The sequence below is a fragment of the Haliotis asinina genome, chromosome 2 (assembly GCF_037392515.1).
Source record: "Haliotis asinina isolate JCU_RB_2024 chromosome 2, JCU_Hal_asi_v2, whole genome shotgun sequence".
NCBI lineage: Eukaryota > Metazoa > Mollusca > Gastropoda > Lepetellida > Haliotidae > Haliotis > Haliotis asinina.
In genome coordinates, this window is record NC_090281.1 from 11,959,370 (window position 1) to 11,984,713 (window position 25,344).

The 25,344-nt window shown below is 37.8% G+C and overlaps 1 protein-coding gene across 6 annotated transcripts in view; it reads left to right on the forward strand.

Annotated features, from left to right (window-relative positions):
• LOC137273248 (rap guanine nucleotide exchange factor 1-like) overlaps window positions 1-25,344 on the forward strand; it is a 117,807-nt gene that overhangs the window by 22,296 nt on the left and 70,167 nt on the right. For 4 of the 6 annotated variants that reach the window (XM_067805778.1, XM_067805782.1, XM_067805780.1 and 1 more), the window contains exon 1: window positions 16,856-17,413. The exons of 1 other annotated variant lie outside the window; for it this stretch is intronic. In XM_067805778.1, coding sequence (XP_067661879.1) covers window positions 17,362-17,413 — 52 coding nt within the window. In that variant the 5' untranslated portion in view covers window positions 16,856-17,361. Of the gene's footprint in view, window positions 1-16,855; window positions 17,414-21,619; window positions 21,856-25,344 lie in introns of those variants that run through there. One more of the 6 variants, XM_067805784.1, reaches the window with a different exon arrangement.

Here is a 25,344-nt window from a genome sequence, read left to right on the forward strand (position 1 = left end):
GAAGCGATTCCAGTAGCTCCTCACAGAATCGATCAATAGTGAATGCATTATTAGTTAGTATGAGTCATCAGGCCTTCTATGTTCCAGGTCCCCATCTCATGTCTTAGTTAGACTCACCAGTTAGTGTTTGCAAGCCGCATGTACATTATTTGGGATCAAACTTAATTTGAGGACTATTTAAAATTTCCAAATATTCAGTGGAGAGGAGACAAGCTCACAAAGGATGGGCCTGACTGGAGCATTTGTTGTTTTTAACATCTGATTAAATTTCGACTTTTAAATGTGAAGTTTGAGAGTCTGTGGACTACAGTGGCAGGATTGAAAGGTTGGTGTATGGGGTCGGAGGTGCTCTCTTTGAATGCAACCGCTGAGATGTGACACTGTTGAAAGAGCTGGAGGATAAGTTAATGATATACATTAACTCTGTGTTCGGATGTTTGGATCAAATTCACCATTCAAGATATGTGGAACCTTTCAGGAATAACTGTTAGCCTGCATTGTTTATGAAAGCAGCTCCGAAGCTACCTGGACTTGTTATGTTAATCCATTAACATTGACTACAAGTAGCTGTATTTCACTATGTTGTAATAACTTCATGTTTCCTTGATAGTTGCATTTGAGTCACTGTTCAACAAACCGTGAATCCCATTGTGTTAAAAATATGTGAGGAAACAAAAACTGGAGTTGAAGCTTGTTTAGCCTATCTTGGATGAGTCATGGCCTGAGAGAAATCCCCCTCTCAGCTAGAGAGACAAGATACGAAATTACCTTTATCTCCACTGGCTTGCTTTCACTGCTAGACACTCTGCAGTGTGCATACATTTTAAACTGTGAGAGGAAGAGTTGAATCCTGCAGTGGAGCGCACTGTCATTGCATGTGTACTTTGCGCACTACCGTGGATTAAACAGAGTGCAATCACCGTTATGTATTGGACAGACGTTTCTGACTCATAATTGTTTTCTGATGATCAATGAGAATTAGTAGATTGACAAGATTTGGAGACAGGAGCCAAGACGAAATCTTCAAATGAGGACATTTGTGATGGAAATGGAAGTGTGTGGATTTAATGGATGAGTAGGACAACTGACTTCTGGTGGGATGAATTCATTATGATGAGGAACACCAGTGATGGGAACCTCAGTGGATGAAGCTGTGTACAGGAAACGCATCCCAAACACTCACCGTAGGTTCTACACTAGTTGTCTATTTTAAACTCGGTGAATTAAAGATTTTAAAAATTCAGTTTGCTTATCTACTAATTACAATGAACTAGTTTAGTTATATAACATACTATTAAAGGATTGATTTGTAATGGTTAGATTCATGATTAGTTTGATATGAATGATTGAACACTTTGTGAATATGCTGAATGTTTGTGATGGATTTGTAATTCAAGGTAGGTCTGAGTATTACTAGACTCCTCTCTGTAGCGTTTAGGGCTGCGGCACGTCCTTGATTCAGCTAACTACTTAAAATTCTTGCAACTGTGGCTGAGTGATTAAGAGGAAGGTTTATGTTGGGAAATCTTGGTAAATCCCTCTGTACCTGACTAGACAGTCAGTTGGATCCATCAAAAGGCTTTCGATAAAAAATGTCTGTTTTCTGCTGATTGTAAATACCTATTTTTTGTTGTAGTATTTCCCTGAAAATTTAACATTCAGAACTTTTTCTAGTTGAGGGTCAAACTTCAAGGTCAGTTGAGAGTCTTTTTCAATGGTTTTCTTATTAGGGGGTTAATGTTTGCACTCTACCTTGCCGATGTGAGTTGAATGTTTGCCTACACCCAGGCAGATAATTGGCCGGTCCCCCTCCTGCTCCCTCCCCACAAACTAGCAGTTGAGGTTACAAATACCTCATGGGCCACTTTGGTAGACAGGTGCCCTCGGGAGCATCTCATAACCCAAAATGAGATTTATGTGTTTCTTGTCAGGGTATTGGCTATTGGCAGTAAACTGATGTCATTATGAATGAAACTGTTTAGTTTTTCAATTTTTAAAAATATGGTGAAAGGAGCTATATATTGTATTTTTATTTTTCAAGAATAAGAGTTGAATTTGTTTGAACATTAAATTTTTGTTTGGAATTGATAACATTTTCACGATAATTTAAGATTTCAGTGTTTTTGAGAAAGAATGTCTTACATTTGATTAATTGTTGCTCTGGTATGTGCAACAGAAAGTATCTGACATCAGAGTACGGTTATTAGATCCACACTAATGTTGAACATTTACGTCGAAGCTGGGATGTGGGGCATTCTAGTGGTTAAAACAGTCAGTCGTCTCACAAATGTCCAGGCTTGTTCTCAACTTAGGTATAACATGTGAAACCCACAATATGTGAAATAAAACCTCCTACAAGCAGTGTGAAACAATGGTCGCTCATATTCTAAGAAATTTCTTCTCTTGGCATCTGCAGTGTTTTGTCAAGGTATTTTTACAGCATGCTTCCATTCATGCATGTAATACGTCATGTGGCTTTTCGTAACTGAGCAGAGTAACACACCTCACTCACTTGAGGAGAAGATCCAACCACGAACCTTTCACTCTAACTGACTGACACTGTTTCTCCATTACTACAGTGGCAGGGTATGGTTAGATGTTAGTTTCATGGCCACAAACGTAAAATATTCCAACATGATCAACGAAAATGAAGGCTTTACATCATAGATGAAGTTGTCAATAGTAAGATTTCTTTGATGTGAAAACCAACAAGTTAAGTAATATCATCTGCTCTGTAATCCATCTGTACGACTACAGTCTGAAACAGTTCATGTACACCATGCCCAATTCACTCCTTGACCTGCTCCAAGGCAGATATTCAGTCCCAGGTCTACAGCAAATGTCACAATTCCAACATGGTAATTTCTGAATTCCCAGGTCATCTTAATATAGTGTATTCATAATCATATTAGTTATAACTGGTTTTATGGGTCTGTCATGTTACTTGTATATAACTACCATTGGGGCCAGTTAAGAGGAAGGTATATTAATGCATATTATTAAATCAAAATATAGGACGATAGTAATGTTAAACTAATTTTTAACTGAATCATGCACAAACACTGTAGCTGCATAAATTTGAACACTTTGTCAGTGAAAACTTTTCTTTAAAGTAATTATATTTTTTTCCATAGAACATTCCATTCTCTGCAGTTTTAATATAGTATGAAGTAAGCTATTGATCTAGTGTTTTCGAGGTATTAGTAATAAATAATTTCCCGGAACTTTTATTCCACTGGCCTATACCTGCTGTAAAATATCTCACTGAAGGAATTAAAGAAACCAAAATAAGAATTCCCGTCTTCCAGTAATATTTATCGTTTCACAAACATGGTTTTAGTGGGAATGACATTTCTTTATGGATGATCAACTTCTTTGTTGTACAGAAGTGACATTTCAGTATAGATTCTTATACCTTTTCAAGCACAAAACGAAACTGAAACATCCCTATTGTACCATAAAGAAGCTGATCATCCATAAAGACTTGTCATTCCTATTATTTACAACTTCCAGAATGCCTCTCAAACAGTTCATGCTTTGAGTGAGTGCAAGTGAGTTCAAGTATTGCATCTCAGCAGCATTATTTGAGCCATGTAGCGAAGTTACCAAGTCTGCATATATACACATATTAATTGCAAAGTTTAAACGATGTTCTGAGATGCTCCGTGTTTAGTGGTTTGTTTAATTGAGAGAGATAGTTCAGAGATCAAATCATCCCAGCATATCCTCTTGGTAGAGCAAAGTTTGACATGAAAACATCAAATCTGTCCTGCAATTGTATCTTGGATAATGAGAAGGGGACTGCAGTGAGCTGTAGTCAATTTGTCCTGATGGGAGATGATTCACAGGTGATGAATATGGACACTGGATTCACCAAGAGCTAGTGTGTTTGACAGTTGACAGCATCAGCTGCTTACTGGGTCATTGTGGATGGATACTTCCATCAAAATGATTCAATATTGATCTTTTCAGGGGGAAAATTCTATTGTATTGCTATGATGAGTTTGGTATGCTATTCCTTAGCGGAGATGCTTCAGACTGGTTCCGAATGAAGATCATGAGTGGAGATCGTGGTGTGGCTCAGGCAGGGAGATCTTGAATAGAGATCCTAAGTGGACCTCCTGCGGGGAGCTGCTGTTTGGAGGTCCTAGGGGGAGATCCATTGTGGAGGTCCATCAGGGAGATCCTGTACGGAGATCATGTGTAGAGATCCTGAGTGGTGGCCCTGCAGGGAGATCCTACATGGAGATTCTGTGTGCAGTTCCTATGTGGGGGTCCTGCTGGGAGATCCCATGTAGAGTTCATGAAGGGAAATCCTGAGTGGCGGTCTTGCAGGGAGATCCTATGTGGAGCTCATATGTGGAGGTGATGCTGGGAGATCCTGCATGTAGCTCCTATAGGGAGCCCCTGTTTGGATATCATGCTGCAGATCGTTTTTGCAGCTCCAGCATGGGGATCCTTAGTGAAGCTCCTGCACTGAGATCCTCAGTATAGCTCTTTCATATGAAGATCTTGTGTGGTGCTCCTGAAAATAGCTGCAATGAGGAGAAGGTTGAGATTATGTGTGGTGGTGAATTGTTTTGTCGGTGTAAGGATGAACAGTTAAGAATTGTTTCAAACTGTTAATTTCTGTCTTCTGTCTGTTCTGTGAAGCCTCATCTGTATCATGAATGAGTTAAATTTATTCATCTGCAGCAGTGAGATATCTTATGGTTATTGGTTTCATCTTGCCCAGTCTAAAATGTGCTTTTTTAACATAATATCTCAGGAAGACATTGCATTTTTGAATTAATATGTGTATTGGACATTTGACCCATGTCCACATTCTGTCATTGTAATGTCTCTATGAGTTTGATAGTATGTAGTTGAGATTTTGGAAGTTTGTATTTTTCCTTGTCTTTGAGATTGAAAATGCAAAGATATTCCTCAGATTCCACTAGAGCAGATAGCTTATGAGTTTAGAATATGTTAATATTGGTATTCAGGTTATTTTCCCCCAAATCAATGATGAATTGTTAAAATCTTATTAGTATCACGTACATCGTCTCAGTTTTTTTGCTAATTTGCATTTTGTTTTTGTTATCTAAGATGACAGCTCAGTACACAGAGTTACATCCCTTTAGTATGCCAGGAACATATGATGATGGTCTTCATTATGTTTCAAGCTTTGACATCACACCATGCCTGTAGGTGTCACAGTGGTAAACATCTAAGACCCAGACCACTTACACCTTCCATCAACAGACAACTAACAGGAATACCCTTCAAAGCAGCTTTAAATCCTACTCACTTTCTCACTCATTTTCGTGCATTTGTGTCTTTTTATTTAGGTTTTTATTTTGGCCTTGAAAGTTTTACAAATCGTTTTAGAACAAAATACAAAATCTTAAAAACAGCTGATCAGCAATTTCAATGAATAGTCATTTAACTTAATCTTCACTTAGTGTTTGTCCCCTGGTAAAGCTATATTCAATAGTGTTGATTAATTTTATTCCTCACTTGGCTGATTAAAACAAAGCACACAAAATACAGTTTGGAAAAACAAGCATGAAGTCAAAGAGTTCCTGTCATAATGATAATGGTGCAAACTTTACATTAAGGAAATGATCGTAGTTAACATGAAACCTCACTCGATTTCAAATGCTGATATGATATTAAATAGGTTTGTAAATTTACAGTAACAGCAGATGTTTAACAATGTACCCAGCATCAAAGATTGTGTACAGGGAGTGTGACATTCTCAGTTTCTCATGTCACAGTCACTTTGACATTTCCAAGACAGAATATTTGAAATTGAAATTGGTAATTTGATGCGGTGCAGGGTGAAAAACTTCGGAAAAGGGAGACAACCTTGTTTCTCAATGTGCAGCTAAGTGACGAACCAGCAGCAACTTTGTCAGTTGTCTTCATGTTGTTGTTGTGCCAGGAAAAGTGTCAAGCAGGAAAGAAAGTTTTGTTTGTTTTTAAATTCTTTAACCACTCCCAGCTGTATAGACACAGCCTGTAAATAATCGTCTGAATCCGACAAGCCAATGACTGGTATTGTCAGCGTTGATCCACCAGCTAGTATGCAGTTGTTAATTTTGCAAAAATGAAAGTCAATAATTATATAATACATTGATTTTATTTTTAAACTGTTTTGATGGTGTTCTTTTATGAGGGTTGCAGTTAATGGGATATCTGTCTTTGGCCTCCTGAGTCCTAGATTATGGAATATGTGACAGCTATTACCATATTTGTCCATATGTGTCACTCATATGACTGAACCTTGACCAGTATTGAGACTAGTCTGTCTTTTTAAGCACTTCATACTTACGTGAAGCAAAATAAATAATAAAAATTTTTTTTTGTATGTGTATTAGTCTTTTTTATTGAAAAAATGATTATGGAAGGGACTTAAAATTTCACTGGACACTTACTAAAGTGAATGCGGTACTTAAGTTCTTGGTTCTGGTTTCTTTGTAACTTGCCACTCAGAATAATCACAAGTCGACCAACAAATAATCATATGTGTGCTGTCTGTAAATCTTTTGATTTGTTAGTAAAAAACATTCGGTTATTGCATCAAGAGTGTAGGCATTACATTACTACTGTGAGGCAACATTTGGCATTTGGAGAAAAACAGGTATTTAGAATAAACTTATGTGAGCAGCCGGGCCATCTGGTGCCATTCCTGGGTGAAATCAGTGCAGGTAACATCTTGGCTGTACTATTCTGCTTACACAAGGTTACAAGACAGTTGTAAAAACTGTGTATGTTATACACCAAGGATTTCAAGGTGAGGACTTCACTTAGATATACTAGCCATTTACTTCTGTCAATTGTTCTAAACTAGATTTTGCAAAATATCCACACTGTTTAAACTGAAAAGATTACTTTCATGAGTTCAATGAATGATGAAATCTGGTGAAAATTGGCAAATTCTTAACAAACCTTTACACCAGAAAGCAATCATAGTTTATGATTGTCCATAAAACAAGTCAATATTTGTTATTCTCAGTGATTAAAAAGTTCTGTTTTCCCATCTAAATGCATGAAAATAATCGTTTAAAACTATCATAACATAAAAAAAGATGAACCATTGCCAAATGTAAATGATGAACAAACATATATAAACCAATACCTTGAAAAGTAAATATCAATACAGTAATGAGTGTATTGATAATTGTATCATCTTAGAAAAAGTATTGATGTATCATGGCATCTCTAATCACTATCCTTATGTATTATTGTACAGTTAACACAACAATGAGCAAACTAGTAAACTAGCATTATTGTATTCCTTATGATAATATTATGTTGACAGGAACTGAAAAAAATCATTCATATACATAACGATGGATAGATGTAATGGTCTCATTTTGTTATAAGAAAAACGTATATTGCGCAAACTTGTACATGTGGTTGGTTTTCAGAGGTTTGGTACTGTTTTACGTTAGAGTTGATTTGCTTTGGTTTGAGACCAGAACATTTGATTTGAAGATTGTTTGCAATACTACCTCCATTTCCATTACACTGATGTAATCAAGTGTCAATGTTGGTTAGCAGTTTGCATTGCTACTACAATAGTGGAGTCAATGATATAAGTGAAAGTAGTCCCATTTTGTTCCACACATATACATGCTGTAAGCTGCTTAACAATCTCACTCACTCACTCATGCACTTTCATTAATCAATACTTTTGATAGCTTGCCTCCAATATTGCTGTCAGCCACATAAAAATCCTACTCACTCACTCTCCCTTGAATAGCCTTTGATAACAAGCATCTGAAAATCAATAACCAGAATCTCATCTTGAGTCAAATGAGGTGCAGCCATTCATCTACACCAACTAATCCCATCCATACAAATCACATTCATACAACTTCAAAACCAGGATGGAGAACTAACAGTCTCAGCCCCTTTCAGAGTATGTGACTCCAGTAGAAATACCCTGGGATAATGTCCCAACTGTTACTACAAAGCTGCTGTTGCGGCGCTGAGGTTGTTGGCCGTTGTTGAAGCTGTATGACCTTATATGAAGGTCCCACTAAAACACCCTCTCTGACTGAAGAGATCCTACATTGATTTGCCATCATAGACAAGCAGGAGGATATTGTCTTGAGACTCTCCATGGTAGGAGATGAGAAGGGGGAAGATTAATACTCCTGGCTAGGACTGACAAGCCTGCTACAACACTAATGCAGGGAATGTTGGAAATCCTTTTGTCAGCACATGACAGCCTGACTTACACTTGGTCTCTCTTGACAGAAACAAAATTCCATAAAAGTTGAAAAGGGGATCCAGTGAGGTGGAGATTCTGCCAAAACCTGAGTAAATCTAGACTTGCTTCACTTAAGCCTTCAGCATTGCAGAGTGGCTTGGCAGAATGGAAAATAGTGAGGTTCAAGGACGTGAGACAGACGAGATGGTGACCACAGGGCTGGATATCAACACAGGTCATAGAGATCAATAATCGTATCAATCAATCACCAAGTATCAATCAACAATCAATAAATATTGGAGAAGTAACTTACAGCAAAAATGTCTGATCAAGGATGCAATATGTTCAATCGTCCCTAGGATATATTAGGTGTTAAAAGCATCATCAGAACACATACTCTTTCGCCTATCTTAGGACACAGATTTTGTTTTCCAGATTGATTCATCTTTGGAGATGTTTCTGTGTAATACTTTATCCATTTACAAAGATTTCACATATGCATTCCTGCACTCGCTTTGCTGATCTAGGCTAGAATTGCATTTTGTAAGAGGTGACTAACAAGATTGGGTAGTCAGGCTCACTGACTTGCATGACACATGTCATCGAATCCCAATTACGAAGATCGATGCTCATACTGTTGATCACTGGATTGTCTGGTCTAGACATGCTTACTGACAGACCGCAGCCATATAATAATGCAGAGTGTGACCTTAAACAAATTTTAAATTTAATAGTTCAATAATAATGGTATGACAAGGACCTTTTAACACCCAGTGCTAATAGTTAGTCTGGATGGCATCTGCTGATCAGCCTAGTTCTCCGACCTTTGTGAGTCCTTGTTGAAAGTTTGGAGTTACGATCATCTCACTACAACTGTTTTGTGTAATGGAGGCCTGGTCGGCTGTGAAGCAACAACTGCTCCTATTGATTCCTCCAATTGTAAGAACTCTCAAACACAGCCTCTTACGTTAACTTGTCTACATAGCAAAGTGTCCCCCCTGGAAACCAACACCTTCATATTGATTCCACTGAGTTTGACAATTTAAACACACAAGTTGGCGGTCATAGGTGGCAATACTGTACAGAAACGAATGAGCTCAATGCTGAGCTGTGATATTGAGCTGACAAAGCGTGTGTTGACTGAAGGGAAGTTGACATTAAGTTCAAATGCTGTAGGGAACATGAAGATTTCCGACGCTAGTCTCTTGATGGCAGGGAAGTTACATTTCATATTGATCTATATGAAGTGTACACATTTTCTTTGCTGTGAGGGGCGGTGGGGTAGTCCAGTGATAAAAGTAGTAGTTTGTCACGCCAAAGACCTCAGTTCAATTTTCGACAATGGGAACAGTGTGTGAAACCCATTTCAGGTGTCCACCTTTGTGATATTGTTTAACTTTGCTATGAGTGGAATAAAACTAAACCTCACTCACTCACTCACAGCTATGAAATATGATAGGAGTGAGTTGTAGCAATTTCAGTTTTCTTACGCACAAAACCCATGATGAGAGCTGAACCTGGAGTTTGTTATCACAGTTGAATAAATACCTTATCCCAATATGGAAAATTCCATTGAATTTTACATTTCTCTTTTACATTTCTTTGTGTAAAGTTGTGTCCATTTGACATCACCAGAATGCAAATATTGATAGGATACAAATTTTCACACTGACGAATGGCAGTGCCCTTGGATTTCACATTGTGAGAAAACTAGGCAATCTAACATCCCTCCTTCAGCTCTTCCACCACATACCGCAGTCATGTTTACACCCGATTCCTGTCACAGTCCATTAGCAGGTCAGTTTTGACCAGATTCTTCAGATTCATGTTGTGGTGCATTGGTTCCTCTTTCATTTCATGAGCACCAGGTTTGTTTACAGCTATATGATGTTGGTTCCTGTCCAGCTGGGCAATGGGCACAGGGTTTTACAGGGATGCAGGATTCCTGCGTATTGGATGCAGAAATTTGAAGAAGGACCCCCAAATTAAAATCCACTGCGTCCTCATGGATGCAATATTTGATAAGTATTTTACAAAAGATTTCTCAAGTAGTATGTAGGTATGGTTGTCTGTTTCCCAAGTACAGTGCCTTTCTGCTTGCTAATGTGATGCAACAGCAGGAAATATCTTGGTTTTCGAAGCTTTTTACTAATAACATGTGAGGCAATTCGTTTGATAGCAGTTATTGTTCGAGAGCTCTAAACATCAATAATATCAGTGTACCCTGCCAAGAGTTTTTTTGCTGTTGTAAGAAGTGACTTAATTGTATTCGTTTTTAATGACGCTTATTTCCCATAATCTGCTACAAGGATCGTGATTGGTCAAAATTGTGGATGTGACCTTAGACAGGCCCTCATATTACAGCCATGGATATTGTGCTTGTAAACGAAAACTTACACATTTGGACGAAAGTTTGCGATAAAATCATGCTATTCTGAACATGTTAGGCAAAACATAACCTATTATACATATATTATGGAACTTAGTGGACATATCGTGCTTGGTTATGATCTGCGACCAAAATATTTCATGCAGGTATTGAAATTCATGTCCGAGCATAAGGTTCGGGGCGACAGAAACTGAGATGTCAAATTATGTTACAAGATTGCTGTGAGTACTGTTGTTGATTTTATTCTTCATTTTATTCACTTTGTTTAGATAGTTTCTCGAAACATCGTTACTTTGCTCCTTGACAACTTTGATGTGTACCCATCGTCTTTGCATGTGTCTGAGGATTTTTTTTCAATAACATTGCTAAAAATAGTTTATAATTCTAATCCTGTTGTTAATGTAGTCATTTGAAATTTGATAAGTGTTTTCAGACACTGTGAAAAGAATCGTATGTTAGGTTCTGAAACTTCTATATCATTTTGATGCGACTACTGCATGACCGGTTCAACATCGTTCATATTTAGTCAATATGAATAACTTACAATGGCAAAAGGTGATGTGGTGTCATCTGATATTACTATATAACAGTGATTGATATATTTTTTTATCCCCCCGGCATGTAAAGCGGGATGATATAGTCGACACCCCGTCTGTCTGTCAGTCCGGCCTCCCGTCCTCCTTCCGTCTGTAACCATTTTCTTTCCGGAAAACGTTCAATATTTTTATACCAAACTTGATGGATATAATAATCTCAACCTGTAGTTGTGCCTTTTGCTATTTACACAGTTTTGGCATTTTTATTTTATTGTTTTTCCATGGAACATTTTGGATTTGGTCTATTGGTGGACTGGGCTTCGTTTCTGGAGCAGAACTAAAAAACCGTTCAATATTTTTCTGCAAAACTTGGTAGATATGTGTGGCAGACCCCAAAGTGGTGCCTTTTGCTATTTACAAATTTTTTGTGATTTATTATTTATTCAGTTTCCATGGAAACATTTTGGACTTAGTCTCAAAATGGAGGGATGGGCTTTGTTTCCAGAGCAGAACTCAAAAACCGTTCTATATTTTTCAGCAGAACTTGGTAGATATATCAATCAGAACCTAAAGTGGTGCCTTTTTCTTCTTACAGGTCTTCGTGATTTATTATTTGATAGGTTTCCATGGAAACTTTTCGGACTTACTCTCAAAAGAGAGAGGTGTGTTTCGTTTCCGGAGCACATCTCAAAAACTTCTTAATATCTGTAAGTAAAACTTGGTAGATATGTGTGGCAGACCCCAAAGTGGTGCCTTTTGGTATGTACAGGTTTTTGTGATGTCTTATTTTCTCGGTTGAATGAGGACGTTGCGGACTTCATTTCTGGAGCACAACTCGAAAACCATTTCATATCTTTCAAAAGATCTTGGCAGATATATGAGACAGACCTTGAAATGGTGACATTTATATTTTTCATGAATTTGATGGAAACAATTCAGACTTGGTCTAAAAACACAATAAGTAACTGTCAGATGATTTGTCCTTTCACGTATGTGGGGGCCAGGGGGATATGTCATCTTCTGATGACTCTTGTTTTTTATCATTATTCTGATAACATTGGAAGTGACTGTATTATAACAAAATCATTATCAAATGGGAAGCATCCATGATAATTCATTTCATGCATATATAAGTATGATGGACTCCCAAATTTGGGAATGGACTCCCCCAAAAACATGCCATGAGTTTCCCAGCTTTGGTGAGCTATGTAAAACCCTGGGGCAGGGAAAGTTGGAGTGTTTGCTTACTTCATATTACTCTGTATCTAAACTCTGAGTGTGGGATATAGTATTAGGCTCTGTCCATCTGTCCATCCACATGGATGAGTTGGAATATCTGAAGAACTGTAGACTAGATTCCTTTTCATATTTGGTACCTAGGTTCATCATAGTATGAGAAAGGTCTCAGTCAGGTTTGATGAAGTTGACCTTCATTTCAAGGTTACAAGGGGACATTTTACCCATGTTGGCAAGATATCTCAAGAACAGTTAATTGGATTTTCTTCATATTCAGCACAAAGCTTTATCAAAGGAAGACACCCAGTCCAGCCGATTGTGGTGACCTTCCCTTAATTTTCAAGGTCCTGGGCCCGATTTCTCGAAACAAACTTAAGTTTTAACTCAAATTTCAACTGAGTTGAAACAGCTGAATTTTTATCTCAACTGCATTTTTTAGACTAAAAAAAGTCCAAACAACTAAAGAAATCTGTCCACCAAATTCAGATTGTCTACCATGTTTGAGCTGAATACCAATTTCCTTTCATTTTGGAAAATGCATGTTCCTGCATATTCTCAAATTTAAGCAAAAACTTGAACTTAAGTCAAAACTGAGACTTAAGTATATTTCGAGAAATCGGGACCTGGTGACACTTTGAAGATTTCATCATGTTTCCCTCAAAGAAAGGATTGCTAGTGCGATATCTCAAGAACCATTCTTTGGACTTTCTTCATATTTGACACCAAGCTTTGTCTAGGGAAGGCCAAGGTACAGTCAATTTTGGTGACCTTCACATAATTTTTAAGGCCACTGTGACACTTTGAAGATTTCAGCATGTTAAACTGCATGTTAAGATTGTCAGCAAGGTATCTCCTGAACAGGTCACCGAATTTCAGGTAGGGGTTAGGGGTGGCGATGACTGTCATCTTAGACGTTGGAGACTCAAATTAACAACAGCTTTATGAATGAACAATTTCTTCATTCAAGTCTTGCAACATTTTGATACAGATCCTTGTATTGTTGTTAAGCAGGCATGAAACCTTGAATTGCCTGAGTAAAGAAGTTGTTTATCCATAAAGTTTGCCCTCATATGAATATTATTACAAAACAAGGTCCTTCTAAATATGGCCATTTTCTGAGTGAGTGAGTAATAAAGCTTGCTCATATTAAGATACCTGAGATGACATGCAGAGTTGAGTGTATGTAACCTGGCTGTCTTCGATGGAGAAGTTAAGATGCTATCATATATTGAGTCAGACTCATTAACACTGCCGGAATGAAACATGATGAATTTGTTAAAGAGCTTCATTTCTTCTAAATGACACAACTGATTAGAACATTTGTCATCCATGTTAAAGGTTAATAATGAGAAATATGCTTGAAATTTTAATGGTGTGCCATGCCGAGATGATAAGCCCAGTATTTCATTTCCAGCGAAATGAAAGTTGCCAATCTTTGGAAGATCGTGTTTAGTTTCCAATGTGTAAAGTATGATGTTTTCAGTTTGTTCTACTGAAAACATGTTAACCCAGACTGATTTCTGTGATGTCACTTTTTTTCATTGAATCTGATTTGTATCATACATTGGTGTGGTGCAGGACATTTTGTTGTAGAAGAAATGGGTGGTAGAGTTACCTCCCTTTGTGCATGTTGGCTTCACTTAGTGTAAACTATGACAAGTAGTGTTTCAGTGTTGGACCATCGTGGATCACATCTTTAGATCTGACTTAGACTGAGAGTTATTGTGATAATGACATTGCAGCAAATATTCAGTTTTTATGTTTCTGTTTGAGATGGAATATTTACAACAATATATAATTATGTCAAAACATTGTAATGTGTTTATAGGAATAACGTTCAGTATAAAAAGTGTTCTCACTCTCTTCCCTAACATGACAGTAATGTATCAATATAAATCAGAACAAAATCATACTAAAATCACACAACATACAAACATCACGTTGTAGAAACATCAGACCACTTTTACACCAAGATCAAACATTTCTAAACACCAGCTGCACACATCCCACTAACATCTCATCAATGGAACACCAACATCACAACAACCTCATACAAACATCAGACCACTATTACACCACCAGCACACCAACATCAAACATTTCTAAACACCAGCTGCACACATCCCACTAACATCTCATCAATGGAACACCAACATCACAACAACCTCATACAAACATCAGACCACTATTACACCACCAGCACACCAACATCAAACATTTCTAAACACCAGCTGCACACATCCCACTAACATCTCGTCAACGGAACACCAACATCACAACAACCTCATACAAACATCAGACCACTATTACACCACCAGCACACCAACATCAAACATTTCTAAACACCAGCTGCACACATCCCACTAACATCTCGTCAACGGAACACTAACCTCAGACCAATATACCAGGGCTTGTTGGACCAAGTAACTACTAAGAAATGACTAAATGTTGCATTTGAAATATCATTACAAGCATAACTAAACATGTTAAAAAATCTTCATGTTTTAGTTAAGATGCTTAACTAAGTGATGCAGTGCCTAAGTATATGTTGATGACATACTGCCTCAGAAGTACAATTTGATGTAAAACTGTAAAACTAACAGTTTATCCAGTAAATACACAATAGTTTTATTACACTCCTTTAACAAATGGCCATTTATTGCTCACCTTTAGAGTCCAATTTTCCGAACCAGAATTGTATTCATTATTGGAGACTGATATGGTCACACCTGTAAACGTGCTTCCTGTCACCTAATTTGTAGCTGGCCTAGATGGCTCTATTTCCTAACATTCCCTGAGGTGATACATAGTGGTCACTGATATTGATTGTCTAGCTGAGTTCAGTAGGTCATTGTGAGGTGTAATTACATGCTGGTTATATCTAACATATTCCCATATATACTACAGAAAGGAAATTGGAAACTCTGTGGACCTATTGTGTAAGCTGACTTAATTTGCTGTGTAGATTTGTGTCCCTTGGGCGTGTTTGGATTTTGGATCATTGGTTTGAATCCTAGTTCAGCTTAACAGGGTTTTACCTTGACAAACATGGGGGTCCCAGGGACTCCTTATTATTAGTTTTAAGGATCCTTGCAGGCAGTATTAGGTCCCATTGAAGTATCAGTGCAGAGCACCGTTTGTTTTGATAATTTTCTTAGACCCTGGAATGAATCATTCATCATTTAGACTGAACAAAGTCATACATGTGATGCAGGTGCAGTAAATAATAGTGTTCATCTGGATGCAGTGAATTTTATTCCATTCTTTACATTTGTGTGTGCTGGACACATATTTGTGTGTTTTGTAGAACCCTGTCGTAATGATGTTTTAAGTTTGTTAACTGTGCCAGTGGGTATGATACCAGTGTCAAATGCATGCGACATCCGTCACTTTGAGTACTTCTTCCACTTCACTAACTCATTGTGATACCACTAGAATGCTCTTTAAGTGACATCAAACCAACCCATGCACTGATTCTTTCAGCATGATTCATTCATATTTCTTGTCAGGACGGTGGTGTAGCCTGGTGGTTAAAGCCTTAGCTCATCACGCCAAAGACCTGGGTTTTATTCCCCATATGGGTACAATGTGTGAAGTCCATTTCTGGTGTCCTCCACAGCAGTGTTGCTGGAATATTACTACAAGAGGCATAAGAACATACTCACTGTATTCCATGTCATTACCGATTAACTGCATTATAATCAAGTTGTTCTTTAACTAAATTTAAGTAGAATATCTTGCATTTACCAAGACCCTTTAGACTTTGTGTTCCCCTATAATATAATCAGAGATTATAAGCTGAATCACTGGCTCTGTCCTTCTTTAATCTAAGAATTCTTGGAGGACATATGTAAAAAAAGACCCTGCAGTTTTGTTTTTTTAAGCCCCCATTTTCATTGATTAAAGGTTTTTTAACATTGCATTGAAAAAAGTAATGGAAAAAGGCTAAAAAAAACCCATTCTTCTTGATTGGTCCAATTACCACGGAGATGCAGGTTGCCTCTGTTAGGCCTTGACATTGGTTTGAACTATGGCTATAAGAATTGGGAAATATTTAGTCCCATTTTAGGACTTTTTGATGACATTTGTTAGAGGCTTCAGCTGATTAACCATCTCTGAGCTGCTCCAGACAAAACCCTTGAAGAACCAAAGTTAATATTGCGAAGTTTTGTATAGAAGTTTTTACCAATATGTGGGTTGAAGTTGGTTCATTTAGTTGGACTTCAGTACAAATTCAGGTTACAGTTGGATCAACGACGTGCCGCAGATCAATGCTAGACGTAGGACAAGGTACCATTTGAATAATTAAACATGTAGGCAAATGAAATTATGTTTTAGCGACGATCATACTTGCTGCATTTCAGGTGAGAGGGTGAAGCATTATACAAGTGACATGTTCACAGTGCTGTTATCATCCAGAAGATAATACTATCACTAGATGAAGATTGTCTGTTGTGTATGTATGCTATACACAAGACATCGCCTGTGACTATCACACGTCTGTGATCAGCGTGTTTCATCTGGTTTCCAGTGTTTCTTTCCCAACGGATCCTCCCACAACTTGTAGACTAGCCCCAGAAGAGATATCCATTAACACCAGACCTAGGTGTATACGGCATTGTCTGAGAGGGATATTTCACCAGAACCTTTCTAAAATAGACAACTGACTTTTTTACCTCTGTGAATAGATGGTTAATAGGTCTTTCAGCAATTGTGCCTGCAGTTCTCTCATGTACTTCAAGGAGAAGAGATACAGGCAGATAGTTACGACTCTTGTGCAGTCGCAATCCTAGGCTTTCATACCAGATGCTCTCACAGGTTGTTGACGATTGAGAATTTTTCCTTGATTACAGCCGGGTAGTCATTGTACAAATCGTGCATTATAACATTTGTGTTGATGTGTAATGGACACTGTATGATAGAGATGTGACTGAAAAAATTCATCTTTTAAATAACGTGGATTACAAGACAAAAGGTTTCATTGGATATATAACACCATGATGGATCATTCCAAGTCCCTTTCCGACACTGAGCAGCCGATGACAGAAGGTAAGAGGATGCTATCCTTGCATGTGTCTAATTATGGTCGATATTAATATGTTTTGATATCAAGTGGTGATACATGTGTCATTCAGCACCATCCAGCATCATCTTTAAGTGTGCATGTTCATCTAGTCAGTGATCTTTTGTTTGAAGGTTCGTATGGTTATATCATTTGTTCATGCACCAGCTTTAGAAAATGATGCTGTATCAGCAGTTTTAACTGCATCACTTTTAATGTCTTCTGTCTTATGAATATGTGGTCCTAGTTTGTTCACTGTTAGTTCATTAACTGTTAAATAGTTTTAAGACCTGTTGTGCACCATTGGTATAGTGGATGTATTTTATGGTAAAAATAATATGAATAATGAGAATGTCATTTGTACAAAAGCATCATCCATTCAAGCATGATTCCTATGAAGGTTAACTAGCTCTTGATAAAACTAATGTACTGTGGGGTAGCCTAATGGTTCAAGAATTCCAACATCATGCTGAAAACTTGGGTTTGATTCCCCCACATGGTTACAATGTGTGGAGTCCATTTCCTACTTAGGTTAAATATGACAAGTTCATTTCTAGTGTCCACTGCTATGATTATGATGGAAAATTGCTAAAAAGTGGCATAAAACTGAACTCACCCGCTCTTACATTCAATATTAATGCAAAAACAGGGACCCCGTACTGCTTTACCCTTACTACCCTAGCCTGGTTTTTTCAATTATGTATGAGTAGTAATAATGGGAAACAGTCTTCTGTGCATGGTTGTTTAAGTTTTCAGTTTCAGAGTTTATAGTCAAATAGTTTTATAATCAACACAACTGAAAACCCTGGATTTGGAGGAATTTGCAATCTTGAGTCCAAGGGTCAGATACTGATGGAAGAATGTGTGTGTTCCACTGACTGCATTGCTCAACAGTGCTTTGTTAACTGAAGAAAGGTATATGTATATTCATAACCTGGTTGACACAATTGACTGATACAATGCAACTACCAGGTGTGACAGTAGATGTGCATGGTCCTCTCTTTTAGTGGTGCTGTCACCTGTCGCTGTAGTATGCAGGCTGTGTCAGCAGAGTGTTGTACATTGTGTGAACACTGTGTGAACACTGTGAACATGTACACTGCATGGCATATACAGGAGGTAATGTGTGTCAGCTGAGTGTTGTACACTGTGTGAACACTGTGTGAACATGTACACTGCATGGCATATACAGGAGGTAATGTGTGTCAGCTGAGTGTTGTACACTGTGTGAACACTGTGTGAACATGTACACTGCATGGCATATACAGGAGGTAATGTTGTGTGTCAGCTGAGTGTTGTACACTGTGTGCACCATTGGTATAGTGGATGTATTTTATGGTAAAAATAATATGAATAATGAGAATGTCATTTGTACAAAAGCATCATCCATTCAAGCATGATTCCTATGAAGGTTAACTAGCTCTTGATAAAACTAATGTACTGTGGGGTAGCCTAATGGTTCAAGAATTCCAACATCATGCTGAAAACTTGGGTTTGATTCCCCCACATGGTTACAATGTGTGGAGTCCATTTCCTACTTAGGTTAAATATGACAAGTTCATTTCTAGTGTCCACTGCTATGATTATGATGGAAAATTGCTAAAAAGTGGCATAAAACTGAACTCACCCGCTCTTACATTCAATATTAATGCAAAAACAGGGACCCCGTACTGCTTTACCCTTACTACCCTAGCCTGGTTTTTTCAATTATGTATGAGTAGTAATAATGGGAAACAGTCTTCTGTGCATGGTTGTTTAAGTTTTCAGTTTCAGAGTTTATAGTCAAATAGTTTTATAATCAACACAACTGAAAACCCTGGATTTGGAGGAATTTGCAATCTTGAGTCCAAGGGTCAGATACTGATGGAAGAATGTGTGTGTTCCACTGACTGCATTGCTCAACAGTGCTTTGTTAACTGAAGAAAGGTATATGTATATTCATAACCTGGTTGACACAATTGACTGATACAATGCAACTACCAGGTGTGACAGTAGATGTGCATGGTCCTCTCTTTTAGTGGTGCTGTCACCTGTCGCTGTAGTATGCAGGCTGTGTCAGCAGAGTGTTGTACATTGTGTGAACACTGTGTGAACACTGTGAACATGTACACTGCATGGCATATACAGGAGGTAATGTGTGTCAGCTGAGTGTTGTACACTGTGTGAACACTGTGTGAACATGTACACTGCATGGCATATACAGGAGGTAATGTGTGTCAGCTGAGTGTTGTACACTGTGTGAACACTGTGTGAACATGTACACTGCATGGCATATACAGGAGGTAATGTTGTGTGTCAGCTGAGTGTTGTACACTGTGTGAACACTGTGTGAACATGTACACTGCATGGCATATACAGGAGGTAATGTTGTGTGTCAGCTGAGTGTTGTACACTGTGTGAGCATGATGTCATGGCATGTATGAGGTAATATGCACCCATGTGTAGTGGGTAATATGATGTGATGGTGTGTATGAGGTAATATGCACCCATGTGTAGTGGGTAATATGATGTGATGGTGTGTATGAGGTAATATGCTCCCATGTGTAGTGGGTAATATAATGTGATGGTGTGTATGAGGTAATATGCACCAGATGTGTAGTGGGTAATATGATGTGATGGTGTGCATGAGGTAATATGCACCTGTGTGTAATGGGTAATGTGATGTGATGGTGTATGTGAGATAATATGTGCCTGTGTTTATGGGGTAGTATGATGTGATGGTTTGTATGAGATAATATGATGTGATGGTGTATGTGAGGTAATGTGATATGATGTGATGGTGTGTATTGAGTAATATGATGTGCCAGTGTTTATGAAGTAATATGTTGTAATGGTGTGTATGAATTGATATGATTGATGGTCTGTATGAGGTAATATCATGTGCCAGTATGTGTGACTATGAGGTAATATGGTGTGCCAGTGTGTATGAGGTGCTGTGGGGTAACCTTGTTTTTAAAGCGTTTGCCTATCACGCTGAAGCCCTGGGTTTGATTCTGCATGGGTCCAATGTGTGATGCCCATGTCTGTTGTCTTCCCCCTTCCCCCTGTATTGGTAAAATCAGCGAAAACCCCACCCAAACCAAACCACTCACTTACTGTGTGTATAGGTAGTATGTATTTGGTAACAAAATGTGTTTGTGTATATGGAGCAATATGATGTGCTGGAGGTCACATAATGTTTTTGTGCATAGGGTGCAATATGACATGCCAGTGGGTATAAAACTATAAAGCCTGTCAATACCAATCAGCTTGGGTAGTATGAGGTAATAGTTAGCTGATTCATATTTACATTGTCTTGTGACATGATGTGCAACACGACACCTTTGTAAATGTCCATAGACACAGTGTCGTGTATCACCAGTGTGTGCCAGGGGCCACAAGTAGACAATATAGACTACAATACTCCCTGACCTTGTGTACATGGACTGACCTTGTTATACAAGACTGTCACCAGTTGCAGGTCAGCAACATTGTTGAATCACATTCAGCACATCATGACAAGCATTCAGTATAAACCAGCTGGTAAAAGAGTACAGTTGGAGAAGAGTAGAGGTGACATTGAGATAACATTGATAGAAACGGTGGGTTGATGGTTTTAGTGGAGTTCATGTATCCAGTTCATTGCTGTTATCTGTTATCACTGACTTCGTTGATAATATCATTGGTTCCCAATTGCGCAGATCGATGCTCATGCTGTTGATCACGTGATTGTCTGGTCCATACTCGATTATATGCAGACTGCTGCCATATGGGTGGAATATTGCTATGTGTGATGAAAACTAAACTGACTCATCTACTCTAAATAATGTATAATGAATCTTAAGAATATCAAAGTTAATGCTTGTTTTCATCAATATCTGATGTTAATGATATGTATGAAAAAAATTATGCTCTATTAAGAGTTAAAATTAGTATGTTCAGTTGCCATTATTAGATATTTTAGTAGAAAGTTATTCTTCATATCTTGGTATGTCATGTAGATTACTGTCAAATACATTTATGCTTGTGCTTTTCATGCTTCAGCAATAGCATTCATGTGTTAAAATATATATGTCAGCTGATGTGTTCCTACCCAGGAAGTGGACACTCATAGACCCTGAAAATAGTTCTCCAGTACAGAATAATGTGTCACATGATCTGGTCACATGACCAGAACATTCGGACTGTCTATGGTCAGATGATGCTGGTGGAACTATATGTTCCTCTGATGTGATCTATTTATAGCATTCAGCTTCCCCCTCACCATGTGTGTGTAAGTTTCTGGCACTGAGTCTGAAGCTGTGTTGAGCAGGGACTGCACTTTAGTCAAAGTGGAGAGATATTTATACAGCTAGTATAGCCTTGTGGACTTATTCTACACTTTTTGGATTACCTTCAACATGAAGAAGAGTGTATTTTGTAGCGGCTTTTTACTTGCGGATTTATTTTGGTGAGTGCATATTTGAATGGCTCCTTTTGTAGAAGGGTATGCATGGATACCTTATGAGATGGCTCCCTCAGTTTAACGTAGCTATTGTTGTATGGTGTGAAAACACCTCTTTATAAGGCTCAGTTCTGATCATGATATTAATTTTGGAATAGAATAATGACTCACTTTTCACACGACATGACTGCACCTTCGATAAGTAGTCCTGATTAATGGGTTGAGTAGCGGAGTCTGTCAGTGTAGTTTCGTGGTTATTTATCATCTGTTAAGTCATGCGTAACAACTTTGCTGAAACATTTGTTGCAAATAATGCGATAAGTGTGTGCTGATCTGAAAATGTAAGTCTGTCTATCTGTGTGTCTTTAAGTGTAAGTATGTGGGTATGCATGCAAGCATTCAGGTAGGTAGGTCGGTAGGTAGGTAGGTAGGTAGGTAGGTAGGTAGGTAGGTAGGTAGGTAGGTACTTTCCATAAGAATGATAAGCAGGCAATGGTGGCCCAGCAGTAATGGTGGCCCAGCAGTATAAGATGCTCTAACTGAGCAGGGTTGTGTCCCCTGCCTGCCAGGATCTGCTGTTTCTTCCACTATCTACAAGGCCACAACAGTGGTTTAACAAGATTAGCATGGAGGTTTCTCATCATGACAGTGACATGAACAATTTCGAAACACAAGCTGCAAAGAGCATAGGAAAATATGTGAAACCTCTCCTTAATTGTAAACTCTGCTCAACATATGAGTCATGTTAAAGACAAATTTCAAACAAAAAGACGAGCTTGTATTTCATGTTTATCGACATTATGTGTATTGGGACTTTTTAAAAAAATAATTTCAAAATTTAAAAAGAAATCCACACAATAATGATACAAAATGAATTTCTGATCTCCTTTTTATGCAGGGAGAAATTACTGTTACAGTTTTTACTATGACATAACTTTACAATGATGTCACATTATAACATGCATTGTCACTGTGTGTATGTATGTATATATAAACACAGTTTGCAAAGTTACTTTGAAATAAATATGTGTGTTTGTTCTGTGGGCTATATGAATTTTATTCTGTGGGAGTACAAGCATGATCAGTCACCTGTTTGCTACTGGGCTTGTTATTGAACCAATCAATAGTGGGTCTCATGTTATAGATGTAATTAACACCTAGTGTAGAGAATTGAGTGTGAGGGGCTGGCCTGCATCAATGCATGGCTTGTGCAGTGGGATCCACCATCTGCTGACAGCAGATATTGAAAAATAAAATAAATGGTTAATGTTGGCTGAATATTTCAGGGAGAGAAGTATGTGACAGGAAATATCTGACATACATGGAGGAATCTTGTAAACAGGTTGCAAGGTCACCAAAACCCTGCCACTTTGAATTTATCAAATATTATAATGGAGATACAGAAAGCAGTTACCAGTAGCAGTAGTTTCCCAGTGATAAACAGATGTAAAACAAACAATGACCAACCATAAAGTAAGTCTCTAATTATTTTTTAAGAAAATATTGTGTGGTAGGCTAGTATTTTGCAGTTTAATCAATACAATCATATGAAAACACTGTATCATGTTATCTTTTTCTGATTCATAATTAAGTACAGGAAATTGTTTTGTTAATGAAGTGTTGTAATAGTCAGTCATGCTACCAAATCAGGAACAATTGATTTTGATGGATTAATGCAACAGCAGTTAACCCGGGAGAGGGTTTAGTCTAAACAACAACCCTGTCTGTAAAATTGGCAATTGCATATTAGGTCATATATGTAGTTTTGATTTCATATAGTGATCTAGTTTTGTTTTAGAATATATTCACAAGACTCCTCACTAGATTCATATTTCAAGTGTTTCTCTTGATAGATATTGTATATGTAAACATTCTTGTATAATGAGGTATTTTAGTTATGCAGTTTATGTATCAATAGAGATGTAGAGATGTTGATTTGCTTAAGTGTCATTGTTAGTAGTTGACATGTTAAAGTGTTCACTTGGCTCACCTCAGACCCAGGTTCAATTCTCGTTCTCACATGCGACTGCTATAGTAGTTTTAGGCAGGAACTCATGAGCTATGTATCCTCAGAGCTCCTAATAAAACTAACTGAGCCATTAAGGTGAAAACTTGAATGTTAGTTTTCAGTTGTTTCTGTTTCTAAAACTGGGTGGAATAATCATAAAATACAAAATCAACAGAACAGATTATTCATGCTAAATGATGAGGTAAGAATCCTTTGCTTAATGTCAGTAATGTTTTGAACTGCACTGATAATAACTGTCCATATTTCATCAGGTTTGCAGGATATAATGTGAACCTCCACAACTTTCACAAAATTGACTTCATTCACACAACCGTTAAATATTTAAACTTTATTCTCGTGTGTTTTTGTTTATGTCAGTTTAGCAAATTATAGCAACCTGTCTCAGATATAGGATGTTCTTTGCAATAAATATCCCATCTTATCCATGAATTTTATCTGAATGAATCTGCTAGGAGCTTCTTCGGAAGATACGCTGTATAAGCCAGGAGGTGATATGTTACTGTAGGTTGATAAGAGACACTTTGGGAACTTTTGATGGCTGTGTTTGCATCTATATGTATATCCATTTAGTCCAGGTCAGTGGGAAAGATTTATGGGCCCCTGGAGCGCCAGGCTCCTGTCTGTTTGATATAGGTCTGCAGCATCACTACCATGACTACAGGAAGTTGGGCTGCAGTCTGGTGGGTGATGAAATGGCTGTGGAGAGGAGGTGATGGCCAGTGTCAGCTGTGGGGAGATGAGATAAGCAATGTTCTGTGTGGCTCCAAGATGAGGTCATATTTACAAAAAGAGACCAGATGATGTATTTCTTGAATTTTAGTGTTAGGGTTCAAAATTTACGTTCAATGATGGTAACACTGTGTAGCAGATGTTTTTTCATTGACCGGTCAAATTTAAAGAAATTAATTCTATATGATTAAAGTGAGCTGAGGCTCAGGTAACTTTGCTGTGTCAGCAAGTTTTGATGAAATAAATATTCAGTGACAATGCATGTCTGGAGGGAGAACTAAAATGAATGAAAAGAAGCAACTAGACTGATGGATGGTAGGCAACAAAAATGATCTAAGGGAAGTGATTAAACTGATGGACCGCAGGCTACTAAATTTGTGACTGAACTGAAATAGCTGATTACATGTCATTACATCCAACTTGTTACATAGACTGATCCTTATGATGTCAGTCATTGGATTTTCTGGTCCAGACTTGATATTTACAGACTGTGATCATATTGTAGGAATATTGCTGAGTGTGAAGTAGTTTTGTGTAGAGATTCTCTGTTTACAATGACCAAGGGTAAAGCAAAGTGGCAATTTGACATGTCGTTAGGTCATTCAAACTATTTCATGTTACTAGGGCTGCTATTTGTAAGGATATTATTGGCAACAGTCAAGCCTGCCTTTTTGTGCCAGTGAAGTTAAACAGACTAAGTTTGTGCCTTTCGCTACCAGTATGTAGGTATTATCAAA